The sequence below is a fragment of the Grammomys surdaster genome, unplaced genomic scaffold (genome assembly GCF_004785775.1).
Source record: "Grammomys surdaster isolate TR1022 unplaced genomic scaffold, NIH_TR_1.0 125408, whole genome shotgun sequence".
NCBI classification, from domain to species: Eukaryota; Metazoa; Chordata; class Mammalia; order Rodentia; family Muridae; genus Grammomys; species Grammomys surdaster.
In genome coordinates, this window is record NW_021620278.1 from 590,675 (window position 1) to 605,125 (window position 14,451).

Here is a 14,451-nt window from a genome sequence, read left to right on the forward strand (position 1 = left end):
ACACCAGGATCACAAAATCCACATCCTGATAGTAGACCAAGTAGAAACAGGGCCATTTCCTATCTCTGGCCAGACCCCGGATCTCACACACGCTTTTGGAATTGCCTAGCAGGTTTTTTGTTTGGTTGGTTGTTTTGTTGTTTGTTTGTTTGTTTGTTTGGGGAGGGTTGTTTTTTAATCTTTTATTTTGAGTTGTTGTTGTTGTTGTTGTCCTCTGACTCCAGCTCAGACTCAACAGGGAGCAGCCTACGTGGCCTTGAACGAGTTACTTATATCTGTTGGGGCCCAATTTCCTTCTTGTGTTGAAAGGGCACATGACACCCACCTCCCCAGACCATTTAGGAAATTAGGGTGTGTATAAGGCACTTGTGAAGGTCCATTGGGGTTCACAGTGTCTTTCCACCTCTGTCCCAAACACACATGTATGGGACATGGATGAGGGCCCTCCTGGTCACTCAGCTGGTCTCGTGTCTTTGAGTGGCTGGATCTCGGGGTGTTAGGGATCTTTGCTATGAAACAGGTAGAGAAGAGGCTGTGATTTGAAAACTCTAGTAGCTTAGAGGTGCAGTGTCCCATGTTAGCCACTAGGCGTCTCCAAGGATAATAGATGAAGGCAGGAGCTAAGCAGCGTTTTGGGGGGGTCTCCCCTAGTCGGCGTCTTCTACATAGGCCTTAGCAACTGCTGGGGGTCAAGAGTCCGACTCTCCCTGGCTGCCATTTCTTTCCTGTAGTTTTATAGACCTGGAAGATGGGGAGAAATGGCCACCATGGTGGGGTGGGATCTAATGAAGGCAATGGCCAGCCCTTTGGACCGTCCTTTAAAAGGAAGAATGGAGCCTGCAGGGACTCTTCATTGCAGTCCTTGGCTAAGCCTGTCCTCCACCTCTCTCCTGCCTTCTTGCCAGAGTGGGGTGGGATAGGAAGAGAAATTAGCTCTGGATTGAATCCCTCCCTCCTGTACTTCCTGGCTGGGTAATCTGGGAAATGGGATGACAAAGTCCCCAAAGCGAGGTCAGCTGGAGGGTGGAATGTCAGACCAGATCACAGGCAGGTCCATGGAGGAGAATCTCTCCCTAGCCCCTTCGTCCCTTTTGCTCCACCAAAAACTGGGAGTTCTCATGACAGCTTCTCCCCAGAACTACAGTAGTTGGCAAAAGAGGAGGTGATTTCCACCCCCTCCCCAAATCAGCACTTCTCAAAGGGATTCGTTCACACCCAGGCGGGGAATATTAAAAGCACAGTTAGTTCCTTGTGCACCCAGGGCCTGCTGGATCAGTCGTTGGGGCTGAGGCCCAAGACTCCCAGCCCAAACACGTCCAGGGCTGGAAAGGGCTGCCCCAGATTACAGGGCAGGCTCCCTGGCTGTCTCTCCCTCTCCCGCCCAAGGATGTGCAGAGGGGGCGGGTGGCAAGTCTCATCAGCACTTTTAACTGGGCCTGCTTCTCATGACTCACCTCCTAGACTTCCCGCAACAGGCAAGTCTAAATAGCTGGGTCCCGCCCTCCCAACAGGGAGATGTTCTTGCAAGGGGTGGGCAAAAGGTTACAAGGTGGGTGCCCAACGGGTCAGCGGGGAAAGAGCACTCAGAAAGGGGGCACTGCATGAACTGAACAGTGGCATAGGTTTGAAGACGCGTTGTTTACAGGCTTCTGTTATTAAGGAAATTGCTGTCAGTCAAGGTAATTCTAGCCCAGATAAGCAATAAATATGCTCCCAGCTAATCTTACGGGGATTTTATCGACACCTGGGGTTAGAGGTTCATTTACCCTGCTCCCCTTTCTCTCTCTCAAAGCAAAATCCTGCTTCCCAGAGGTCCTCAACTTGAGAGACTTTGGATGTACACTCTTTGAAGGAAAACGGGAATCGGGCAATGATGAAACGTAACCTCCTGGTCCTACCTGGAGGCAGGAGGATGACCAAGTGACCTGAAATGAACCCTTGGCGACCCACTTGCATCAAGGCATGCGCGGGCTTCCCCTCGGCTTGCCCGGCCGCTCAGGGGTGGTCACCTGGCCCAGGCTGGGAGGAATGTCTGATCCAGCAAGATGGCTTGCCACAGTTGGTTGCAGCGTGTTCGAGTTCCGGCTTCGAGCTCTCGGGGACTAGGGCAGCAAGTCCCAGCTTGCAGAAACTAGAAGCGAGTCCCAGGAGAGTGCGAGACGCAGCGAGCCCGGGTGCGCGCTCAGGCGCGTGCCCCGCCACGGCGCAGGGGGAGGGGAAGTCGCCGCAGCCACTCAGAGGCACGGTAGTGAAGCCTCCCAACAACTTTAACTGTCAATCAGACTTAATGGGGTATTAAAAAAAAAAAAAAAAAAGGAGGGGGCGCCCTTTCGGTCCACACCGCAGCTGCCCCGCGAACGAAGTAATACAGCGGTGCAGACTAGGGCGTCCTATCCACGAGTGCTCCACAGTCGAGGCCCGTCCAAGTTGGAAAGAACAAAAAAAGAAGGCAATAAATACTAAAGGGGAGGGGGGAAGAGAGAGAGGGAGCCACACCGAGCGGCAACTCCCAGCCCAGGCTGCAAGAGAGGGAGGAGGGAGCCGGAGAGAGCGGGCGCGCGCGAGGGCGAGCTGTGCACGGGAAGAAACTGACACCCGGACCCCCCACTTCTCCTGCACGGTGCTGGCAATCAGATCGCGTTTAAGCAATTTCCTGAGCCCAAGAATAGCAATGAGTCGGGAGACTTTCGCGGACTGAAATTGGGAGCTGCAATCACTCCCCAGGTTTTGTGTGTGGTGTTTTTGTGTGTGGTTTTTTTCCCCCCTTTCTTTTTTTGGAGAAAGTTGGAGGGGGGCGCTACAATTGGGAAACAGCTTTTTTGTTTGTTTGTTTTTTTAATCTTGCACTTTGAAACCGCGGACTGTACCAGTGTGCGCGCTTGTGGTTGGTGCTTTTTTTCTCCCGGTCCCTGGCCTTGCCTAAACTCCTCTGTCGGTCTGTAAACATTACCTGTGAATTTCCCAGCCGGAACGGCTGTTGGGGCAAGAAACTTCTTGTTAAAACTTCCCACCCCCGGTCTTCCCACCGTCCCTCTCACCGTTCCAATCTTCTGAGACGCTTTTTTTCCTCTCCACCAGAACAATTTATCTTCTTTTCTTCCTTTTTTTTTCTTCTTCTTCTTCTCCCCCCCCCCCACGCAACCCCCCATTTTCCTCGCCCAGTTCTTTGCATCTGGAAAGAGATCAGTTCAAGAGTGACCAGGTGGGACGCCTCCTTTTCCTTATTTAGTGTATTATTGTTTGGGGGTGTTTTCTTTCTTTTTTTAATTCCTGTTTTGCTTAGTCCGGGGAGTTTTGTCCACCGCCTCCTACCTCCTCCCCCTGTGCCCGGCTCCGCCGCGCAGAGGATGGTGTGGAAATGGCTGGGAGCGCTGGTAGTGTTCCCTCTGCAAATGATCTATCTGGTAACCAAAGCAGCCGTGGGACTGGTATTGCCCCCCAAGCTTCGGGATTTGTCGCGGGAGTCAGTCCTCATCACCGGCGGTGGGAGAGGCATCGGACGCCACCTCGCTCGGGAGTTCGCAGAGCGTGGCGCCAGAAAGGTACACGGCGTGGGGGCGGGGTGGCACTGCGACACCTGGAAGTGGGCGCTGAGGGTAAAGGGACTCTGGCGCGCGGGGAGGGGGAGGCGGTCGTGGGGGGGGGTGCTCCCACCTGCTGCGGGTGCGGAAACCAGTGCCAACGATCTGAAAGTCTCAGGCCACCCACTCCTTGCATCACCTGGGACTGCGAAACAAGTCGGTTTCAACCTTCGTTCCCGGGCACCGGACTGTCTCTTTTGGCAGGCCCTGAGCTGCTCGGCTCCCCCTGGGATTGGCATCTCGCTAGCTATTTACCCCTACCAACTACCATACCTAGGATACTCACCCATTCTGCTGCTTGACTCCCTCTCTAAGGTGTAGTGCCCCTCCTCTCTTGCCGGCACCCTTCTAAGCGCAGGGTGTGTGCGCCCCTGGGTAGAGCTGGAAGCCAAGCCGCCTGCTAGCTTGCTGTAGGTATTTTGCTTGGCAGCTCGCTGCCTAGTCCCAAACTGAGAGGTTGCAGCTCTGCAGGGACGTGAGAGGGGGTCCTCGCTTCAGATTTGTAAAGGAGGGAGTTGACGTGGCTGATATCTAGCCCGGCTGATAGACTGGGAAGCCCAGGTGTTTAAAATCATGGAAAAGGAGTGCGGGGATAGCCAGCCGCTGATAAAGAGCCCTTGTCCTCACCTTCAACCTTGATTTCCCCCCCGCACCCCCCCTCGCGCCTTCTTCAAGGGAGGGGATTCTTCTCCACTGCAGTGGGAGGTGGCACTGTGCCCCACTGACCACTGCTTCTTATAATGTAGGTGACACCAGCTCCCCTTGCTCCAGGTTTTGGAGACGTGGTGTAGCAGAGTATTGGAGGGAGAGGCAGCTGTCACCCAACTTGCAACTGCAGACCAGGCTGACTCACCCCAGTGGCAAGAGCAATGGAGAGGGATTTGAGGCCGGCAGGCCGGGCTGTCTCCAGCCGGCCCGCGAAGAGGAAGAACAAACTAGGGAATTAGTTTGAAATTTAAACTGTTGCTAAGGAGGGGGGTGGAAGGGCCAGGCTAGCCAGCTGATCTGACATGGAGCCGCATACCTTGGGGATTAGAGTAAATATGCTCTGTGGAAAGCCAAACTTTCATGTAATTCCAGGTTGCTTTTGTTTTGTTAAATACTGCCCTGAGATTTACAATTCCTTCGGTGGCTGAGACTGAACTTTGGAGTCTGAACTATCATCCAAAGCTGATTGCCCATTAACTCTTCCCTGCCCAGACTGTTTTGGCACAGCTGGGGCGGGGGTCCTCCAGCTGTCTAGGGCTCCTGAATCTCCTTGGGTGGTTTGGACAGCTGTTTAACCTTGCCTTTGGAAGGGGAGTTCAGAAGTGTTTTTTAACCCTTGGAGTTGCTGAATGGAGGGGAAGTAAGGGTTTGTTCTCACCAGTTTCTCCTCTTGGGGTATGAGGGATCTCCATGGAACTCTTCCAAAGCTCTTTGTGGAGGGGGACCACAGAGGGCAGAGAAGGAGACCCTCACAGAGGGGATACTTGTGACAGTTGCTTATGCTTGCCACAGTGTGTGTCTCTGTTGCCTGAATCTTCCAGCTGGCTCTGGTCCTGACGCTCTTCCACTGTTCTTGTGGCAGACTGCAGTAGCTTATGAGAAAGGCTTTGTCAATCTGGAAAAACTTGACCGACTGTAAACAATCCTAAATTGAAGGCAGAAGAAGTAGGCTGGTGTGTAGGGGGGTGTGAGTGCAGAGTGGATCCGACAGGTTCATACCCTGGAAGGCACAACCCCACCTACCTTGGAAAGGACAAGCTTTTCCAGGAAACAAGCCCAGGCTGATGAGAGGAGATAGGCCTTTAATTGGTGGCAGAGTCACCCAAAAGAAAATCCGGGGGGAAGGGGGACTGGGAAACTCCTGGTGTCATTCATTTGGCTGGCAGGATAACCCCCTCCCCAGAAAGCTCCCCGGAATCATAACTGTCTGCAGTTGCTGGAGCCATTGCATTCAATAAGCCTTTCTCCAGCTATTTCTCTGGAAAGGTAGACCCCTCTATCCTCTTAGCTGAGTGTATGGACAACCCTCAGACCCAGGAGTGTTTAGAGCCCCTTGGGCTTTGCAACAAAGGGCTAAGTGCTGTGGGGGTTGGAAGTTTGCAGTTAAGTTGATTGGGGACAGGTGTGAACTGGGCACTAGGGGTGACCCGCCCCCCCCCGGAGTGTAGGAGGAAGCCAAGAGAGGTCAGTGGTGTCCCAGGTGTAAAGAGGTAGTCACCAGCACCAGCCTTGGTGAAAGTAGAGGCTGCCACTGAGAGAAATCCCTGCCTGGATTCTAGTGAGATTGAATCTAGGCGAGATTCCCTAAAGGAGGAAAGAAAGGAAGGAGGCTCAGAGCCTTCTGCAAACAGCTGGCATGTCCAGGAGGGGGCGGGACAACCCAGTTTCCCATAATGACCTTGAGTTAAGTAGGAAAGCTGACCCAAATAAAGGGTTTCTTAAAAAAAAAATTATTATTTCATTTATGTGTGTGTGTGTGTGTGTGTGTGTGTGTGTGTGTGTGTGTGTGTGTTGCTTGTAGAAGGCAGAGGAGGTGTGATCCCCTAGAACTGGAGTTACAGTCTGATACGGGTGCTCAGAACTGAACTCTGGTCCTCTGAAAGAGCAGCATATGCTCTTATCCACTGAGCTATCCCTCCGGCCCTTAACAGTGTCTTAAAGGAACACTGATGTCTGGAACTCAAAAGTTCTTTATCACAAAACAGCTCTCCCTACCCACAAGACACCAAGATGAGCCGAGACAGAAACAGTAAATCCTAGGGACTCAGGGAGAAGGTTCATGTTGGTTCATCCCCTGAGCAAAACATTTTTAAAATTTGCTGTGCCCCCATAGTTGCTCCCCACAGAACAGTCAAAACAGCCTGTCCTCACATCTGTAGGTTTAGCAAGGTTTTAACAGGAGCTCTTGATTGAAGCAGAAAGAAGATTTATAGGGGGATTGTTTGGAAGAATTTGGGTAACCCACCTTTTGGACCAGCTAGAGGCAAGCATCCATATCATGACTGAATTCCTACAAAAGCAGGAGCATCAGGTCAAGTATCTCCACTGAGGGCCCAAGGTCCTATTTCAGGGAGGCAGTATAAGAAGCAGCTTGAGTTGCATCTGCCCCCATAATACTGCATTTATAGTGCACGTGATCATGAAGCAGCTAAGCCAGGGCCTGGCCTTCAGGTCCGTTTTTAAGTTTCATTCTATTCCCTTCCTTTCTGTGCCCTCCTTCCTACTCCCAGTGCCTCAGGTGGCTCATGCTCACCATTGCCTTGACTAGAAACCAGTTCAAAGCCTACCTACGGCATCTGGCAGGTGATAGCACAGCTCTGGGCTGGTAGCCGAGGTGGAAGGCAGGAAGAGATCTATCACAGATTCCTAAAGACTCAACATCACACCTAGATGTTACAGCAAAGGCACAAATTAGTGTGTGGCAGCTTCCCGTGGCCTTTGTCATAACTTAACCACATACCAAGTAGCTTGTGACAGGTGACGTGTAGCGAAGCAGAAGGAACTGGACCTTGTCAGTTAGATCTCTCTGAGTGAAGCATGAAAGGTTTGGAAGATACACTGTTCCCCCATTTATACTACATTCCATACCCACTTCCAGCCCCTTCAACAACCCCCCAGCTTGACACCAACCGTACACTTTGAGAAGGCAGTCTCTGTACTTACAAGAAAGTATCCTTTTACCTAGGGAAGGGGTATGATTGATACAGTCCTTATAAGTCATCCCTAAAGTCATGTTGCCACCATCAGAGTCCTTCACAGTTGATGGGTTCTCTTTGGTGATTTTCAGACTGGAGAGATGTCTCAGCAGTTAAGGGGACTGCTTGTTTTTCGAGAGTTCCTAGGTTCCACTCTCAACATCTACATGGCAACTCACAATTGTCTGTAACTCCATTTTTAGGGGATCTGACACCCTCTTCTGGACTCAGCAGGCACTGCTGCGTGTAGTGCACATACATGCAGACAAAAACATTTGTACACATGAAAAAAATTCAAAAGAGTAGTTGCTGAAGACAGCCCATAGAAGAAGATAGCCCTACCTTCCAACATACCCTCACCGGGACCTTGAACAGTTACAGCTTGCCTTTGTCCAGGTTTTTCAGGGTGCAGTAGGGAAGTATATCTAGGCAGGCTCATGTTTACAACCTTCTCCCCCAAGTTTAATCTTAAAAACTATGAGTTTCTAGAAATGCATGCTGATACCTACTTGGGCTCCTGGCTTCTTGTGATACTTTGAACTGTCAGGGTGGCTGTGATCATCTGTGTTACAGGTGATGTGAATAACTGAGGTCACGTGCATGATTATGCTCATAAGCATGACTGTCATTGTACACAACAGTCATCCCACCCAAGGCTGTAACACGGTAGGAGAGGGAGGAGTTACATATGGCTGTGGCAACATCTGTAGTATGGCAACATACATGCCTCTTTGCATCATTGTTTTGAGTGGACTTGATGGCACCCAGAGTAGACACAGGTGTGACAAGTAGATTGTGTCCAAGATGAAGATGAACTTGGGACAAAGGCCCTTTACTAGAAGCCATCACTGAACCCCTGATTCACAAACCCCAGTTTCACAACCAGAGTTTCTCTTTCTGAGCCAGATAATCTCAGCTCCACCCAACTGCCTCCCTCTGGGTCACAGAGAGGTCAGACAGGAGCTGTTAAGTCCTGGGGCCTAATATACAGAGGGCTCTGGAGAGGGAGTCTGGCAAGCAGGGCAGGAGTCAACAGGATGCAGACAGGATGTGGATAAGCCCACTTATTCAAAGAACCAAGTTGGGGTGTATTTAAATACAATGGGTAGGATGCTTGCCAAAGGGTCAGACTAATTTTAAGCCAGGCTTGGCAACCCAGGTTTATAATTCCACACTTGAGAGGAGAAGCACACAGATCAGGAGCTCAAAGCCAGCCTCTGCTACATGCAGTTTTGTTGGTTGTTTAAGATTTCCTTATTTATTTCATGTGTATGCGTATATGCCTGAGTGTTTGTAAGGACACCATCTGTGTGCAGGTACCCTTGAAGGCCAGAAGAGGACTTCAGATCCCGTGAAGCTCAAGTTAAACAAATGTTTGTGAACTTCCCTGTGTGGGTGCTGGCAACAGAACCCCAGTCCTCTACCGAGAGCAGCAAATGCTCTTAACTGTTGAGTCATCTTTCCAGCCCCCATCGCAGGGGCTGAGCAGGTTTGAAGCCATCTTTGTCTACATGAAACTATCAGCCATTCCCTAAAAAGGAGTGACCAGCTGGGTTAGTACATCAGAAATGCATGGCTAAAGAATTGCTACTGGGTTCTTAGGCCCCAATCCTGGGTCCTGGCTGCCCTAGAAAGTGAGGGTTGTCCACCCTTTCTCAATACACAGATAAAACAGACAAGTACCAGCAAGCAATTCCATCTCTGAGATGCTGTTATAGGGTTGACCTCTTAAGTAAAAGACCAGGGATATATATACATAAGTGAATCCTGGTCACAAAAAAGGGAAATGTGCAAGTGTTTCTCTTTAGGTCGTAAGATGAGCCCTCGCTCCCTCCTGCCAAACCTGAGACCACCAAGCTAGAGCCTCACACTAAGAAATGATCTATGACCTCTAAACCTGCAGAGATAGAAAGGTCATTATGCAGGGAGGGAAATTTTGGGAGACTTCTGGAAGGAGGTAACTGCCATGGGGGATGCAGTAGAGCCCTATGTATCTCTTCCTGGATGGTGACCCTATGGAAGCTAGATCATGAAGTCCCCCTCTAGTTACCTTTCCACTTTCAATGTATTGGCATCTTCCAGGATCACTTGTATCTGGGGTGTAGAAGTGGGGTGGGGCAGGAAGGTGTCCCATTCTCCCCTACTCTACCCACTAGGAAATGTCAGTGGCTCTGTTACTTTTACCATAGACCTGACTACCACTATATTGGTCAGCTCTGGTTGCCATAGCAACTAGGCCAAGGTATTTTCCACTCCAAGATGGGCAAGTAACTGTTGAAGGTATAAAGACTTGATCAAAAAAACTCATAAAAACCTCTAGGTGCTTATGAATGAAATAAATGCCCGTCCTTTGTGGGCAGTGAAAGCCAGGATGTGGAACCCCTGATCGTGGTGAGCCCAGAGGTATGGGTTACCATGGCAACTCACTATACTGTGGATGCTGTTTGACAAGCCTGTCTATCAAAATCCTTTAAAAAAGAAGAGGCCTGCACAGGCTCTGACTTTTCTTGCTGACCGGGTTCCTTTGTGTCTGGCATGGTGACTGATACTTGGTGACACTTCCTGAATGACTGTTGTCTGAATGGACATAGGACCCACATTCTCTTGCTATTGAAAACTCATATTTCCTAAGTACCTACTACAGTTCTTCTAGTCACTTCACACGTCTCCTAATAGTAACCTATATTAGTCACTTTTTTTTTCTCATTGTTGTAGCAAAATACCTGACAAAAGCAGCCTAAGGGGAGAAGGGTTTATCATGGCTCACAGTTTGAAGGTTTCAGTCCATCATGGTGGGAAGGCATGCTGGCGGGAGCGGGAGCAGCTGACCACATCTCCACAGTCAGGAGAGTACTGATGCATGCTCAACTCAATTTCTCCTTTTCATTCAGTCCTGGACCACTATGTTCAGTGTGGGTTTTTCTAATCCAATCAGCATACCCAGATATTTGTCTACTGGGTGACTGTAGATCCTGTCAAACTGATAGTTATTGTCAACTGTCACACCTTCCAATGAGACTACCATTGTTTTCCTCTCCTGACAACCAAGACTATAAGAAAAGACAACCTAAAATTAGATGGTTGTGGGCCAGGATGGCTCCCTTGGGAGAGAGCAAGGCCTGAGTTTATAGCCCCAGTACTTATGTAAAGAGATAAATGCAGCAGGTCACACTCATAATCCCAGCACTGGAGAGACAGACCTGCAAACCCTGAGGTTTGCTCGCCAGCCATCCTGGCCTACTTGGTGAGCTGCAGGCCAGTGAACAGCCCTGTCTCAAAAAAAAAAAAAAAGTTTTTTTTAAAATGAAATAGAGATTGAAGAAAACAGCCAATTAACCTCTGGCCTCACATACATACATACACAGAGAGAAAGACACACAAAGTTAAAGCTCCTAAAAGACCCCAGAGTATCTACCCCTAATATTACTTTTGCTGCCTCTCATTGCATGGAAGAGACACTGCTCACAGCCTTCCCAGAAGGTACATAGTATGTGTCTCTAACAGCCAGGTGGTTTACCCTGGTCAGACAACAGCAGTGTGAACTCCTTTGTTAGAGTCTGGAGGTGCCCTGACTGTTCTAATGCTTCTGAGGTTGGGTACTTCAGATCTCAGTCCCATGCTCAGAGTGACACTGAGTTCACCCTACCCATCTGGCTGCTTCATGTACCACCCTATCTTTATTAGACAGACTTCTCTGCCATGAGGCTGCTCACACTGCCCCTTGGTCATCCTCAGTAGAAACTATCAGAGGACCCAGGCCTGCCTGTGTCAGCCTGTCCTCCTGGGCTGGCTCAGAAGACTTTATCAGGTCATTTGCAGAAAGGGCGGAAGGGACTTCTCACTGTTGAGAAGAAACTTCTTTATTTTCCAGAGTTAGTAGTTCAAAGGGACAAAGTGAACAGCCACCAGAGTGGCCCAGTGGCCGTCTATGGACCTCCTGTGCAAATGTTGCAAAAGTGTAAAGTCACTATGACAGGCTAGTAGAGGAAGGTACTTGCTAGGTCAATGTCTGGGGCCATTTTTGTGGGTGTGAGATCTGCTTTTCCTCTTGCAGCCTCGGGCCCTTGAGCAGGCAGTTCTAAGGTGGTACAGCCAGCTCCCCTCCCAACCCACCACCCCACTCCCAGTCCCCCCCACCCTCCACCCCATTCTTTTGCAACTCCTGCTACCCTAGCACACAGTAGCATACAGCCTGTCGATTGTCACAGCCACACTGAAGGTCACCATGTGGGTAGGGCCAGTATAACCACAGAGGGCAACTTCACCTTCATGTGGGCAAACGGTACTGCCAGACACACCCACATGGGGCCCCATCCACCCTAGGCCCCACCTCCCATGGCCTCAGCTAGCAAAGACCTAGCAATCTGCCCTGCCTATCACAGCCACTTCCCTATGAACACTCAATGGAGTGGGCAAGGACCTTAGCGATGGCAAGACATAGGTCACACGTGGGCTGGAGACTGTGCACTCCTGGAGGTGTGCACCTCCTTGGCTCTGGCACAACTATTGTCTTGCATCATACATGTGTGCTTCTCAAGGAACAAGCATAATGAAGCAATTCAGATTTTGAGCTCAGGTGTCGATGAGCAGCAAAGTTCACAGGTTGACTCTTCTGTTTGCTCACCGAGTTGCCCCTGGCAAGTTACTAAACCTCTCTGACATTCACTTTCCTTCTCTGCCAAATGGCGTTAAGTAAGATAATTTGTGTAAAGTTCAGAGCACAGGGTGAGTGATCAGTAAGTGCTGACCGCAATGGCAAGGCCATGGGCCATAGACCATAAGGCAGAAACAATTTGTGTCCTTTGAACTGATGCTGACAGGTTGCCATGGGTTGCTATGCTGTTGGTCTTAGTGAGGGCCCATAGACCATGCTTTCTATTTGAGTTTCCATGGTCATGCTACTGGTGCTCACAAACTCAGTGCTTTCAGAAGAGTGCACTCTGTCTCAAAAAGGGTTCTGGAGGTCAGATGCCCGGCCTGGGACTCAACAGGACTAACTGCAGGGTATCAGAACTGTGTTCCTTCTGGAAGCTGTTTCCAACCCTCCCTCAATCATCCCACACCACAGTCCTTGGTTCTGACCCTTGTTCAGGCTCTTTCTCCATTCCAGAGTCCTTGAATGTATCTCTGTCTTCCACCCCCTACCTGGAACCACATCAGACTCTTCCGTCTCCCTCATTCACTCAGCAGGAGCCAGAACACAGAATCCCACACATCATACATGCTGAGCAGGCACTCTGCCACCTCTCTTAGCGTCAGCCCTTCCTTTGCCTGCTTCATTATTTTCTTTTAAACTATGTGTATGTGAAGAAAGGGGTATGTGCATTTGAAGGTAGTGCATGTGGAGGCAAAAATAGGGTATTACCCTAGAGTTACCTTACCGGTGCTAGAGTAAGGAGCTAGAGTTACCTTACCAGTGGTTGTGAGCCACCATGTGGGTGCTACCAATGAAGTTAGGTCTTTTTCAAGAGTAGTTTGAGCTCTTGATTATGACACTTGTTTCTCCAGACCTCCTTGTCTGATTTATAGCAGCCTGTGACTGTGTGTGCTAGCTTGAATAATCCAGAATACTCCATCTGAAAACCACAGGGATCAGTACATTCAGTTCCCCAGGACATTCTTTCACCCCCCTTTTCCATGTAAAGTAGCATGTACATAGTTTGGGGGGTCCAAGACAGCCCCTTGGGGGCTGGATTCCTGTCAAGTTTCCCCATTCTCTTATGTGGGCCTTGGTGTTCTTATCTATGAAATGGGCATGCTTAGCCCAGCCTCCCAGAGATTTTGGGAGAGCTGTCTAATGCTCAAGCTCTCTATCAGGAGCCTTGTCTCACTCCGAGCCTGTTACAGAAGCCACAGGCACAGTCTTTGGGGCTGGAAGATTTCACAGTCCCAGCAGGCTGTGGAATAGTGGCTGTAGACTCACTGGGAAGAGTTTTCCCTTGGGGAGCAAAACACAAAAGGGGGTTAACTGTGTCCTGCTGAGCCATGGGAGAGGACACTCTGGTCTCCCTGAAGATTCTCCACAAGGGTAGACTGTGGAGGAAGAGAAGGGCATCTGAAATTCTATGAGGACACAGGGACCTTGTGGGTATTCCCCAAGTATAGGAAAGGATCAGGCCTCTTTGTCTGCTGCCTACAAGGGGGGCAGCGGGGGAATTGGAGCAGCTGCCTGTGTGACACCTTAGTGTGAGAGAAAGGCCTAGTGAGATGGGAATTCTGATGGGCAGGTAGGACAGGGAGGTGGCCACCATCTTTGACCCCACTATTAAGAAAATACTCCCCTCATCCTGAGCATGTCCTGAGCAGGGTTCAAGTAAGATACAAGGATGAGGTAGATGTAGCCACTGGCATAAGGAAGCATGTCTAGGAAAGAACGGATGGGAGATGATGGGCTGTCCAGAGTAGAGTGTCTGAGAGAGGTGAAGAAAAGGCAAGGGCTTGAGCCCCTGAGCTGGTATCTACAGATGGAATTTGGACTTAATTGGGAGAGCACTTGGGAGCCCTAGAAGACTTTCCACAGAAATGTGCGTGACAACAGGTTAAAGGACCATGAGAGGAGTTTGACCTTTAATAAGCACTCTCTGAGAGTGGAGGGATGAGGTGCCTTCTGTGGTTACATGTATAGGGCTGGTCCCCAGGAAAAGCCCTGCCCTTCCTGATGCCCCATAGCTACACTCCTACTATCCTGTTCCCTGCAGGATGTGCTAATCCAGCCACTTCCTGCTGTGATGCTCCACTTCCTCTTGCATTCTCCAGCCCTGCATGTTTAGGTTCCCCCCCCCACCCCACACACACACACTCTGACAGTCCACTAGCAGTCAACTGGAAGGTGAGCTCCATGGCATGTGACCTGTGTCCTCTCAGAAAGTAAATGGGCCCCTTGCACACAACCTTCACGCTCTCTCTGAGTTCCTTAAGGCTTGCCTTTGGAGGTGTGACAATAAAGTGCTTAACGAGCTAAGTTTCTCTGGGAACCACCAGCCCTCGTGTGTTGCTGGGCATGTTGTGTGACCTCGGAAGTACACCACACGGAGGAGTGGAGGAGGAGTGGCATAGGGGAAGTTCATCTTTCTGAACTGCAGCTAAATTCTCACTTCTGCTGAAGGTGTCACCTGCCAGGGCCAGGGCTACCCAACCAGTTCCTGGCTATACTCTTGATAGGCATGTTTCTAGGGCCTCAGTGCCCA

At 50.2% G+C, this 14,451-nt stretch overlaps 1 protein-coding gene across 2 annotated transcripts in view; it reads left to right on the plus strand.

Moving 5' to 3' along the window:
* Positions 1–2,325: 2,325 nt before the first annotated feature.
* Dhrs3 (dehydrogenase/reductase 3) overlaps positions 2,326–14,451 on the plus strand; it is a 35,777-nt gene continuing 23,651 nt past the window's right edge. Inside the window, exon 1 of one of the 2 annotated variants that reach the window (XR_003713785.1) lies at positions 2,326–3,542. Coding sequence is in view for 1 of the 2 variants with exons in the window: in XM_028785998.1 (XP_028641831.1) it covers positions 3,348–3,542 (195 nt within the window). In the remaining variant the exon portion in view is untranslated. The remainder of the gene's footprint in view (positions 3,543–14,451) is intronic. The other variant, XM_028785998.1, reaches the window with a different exon arrangement.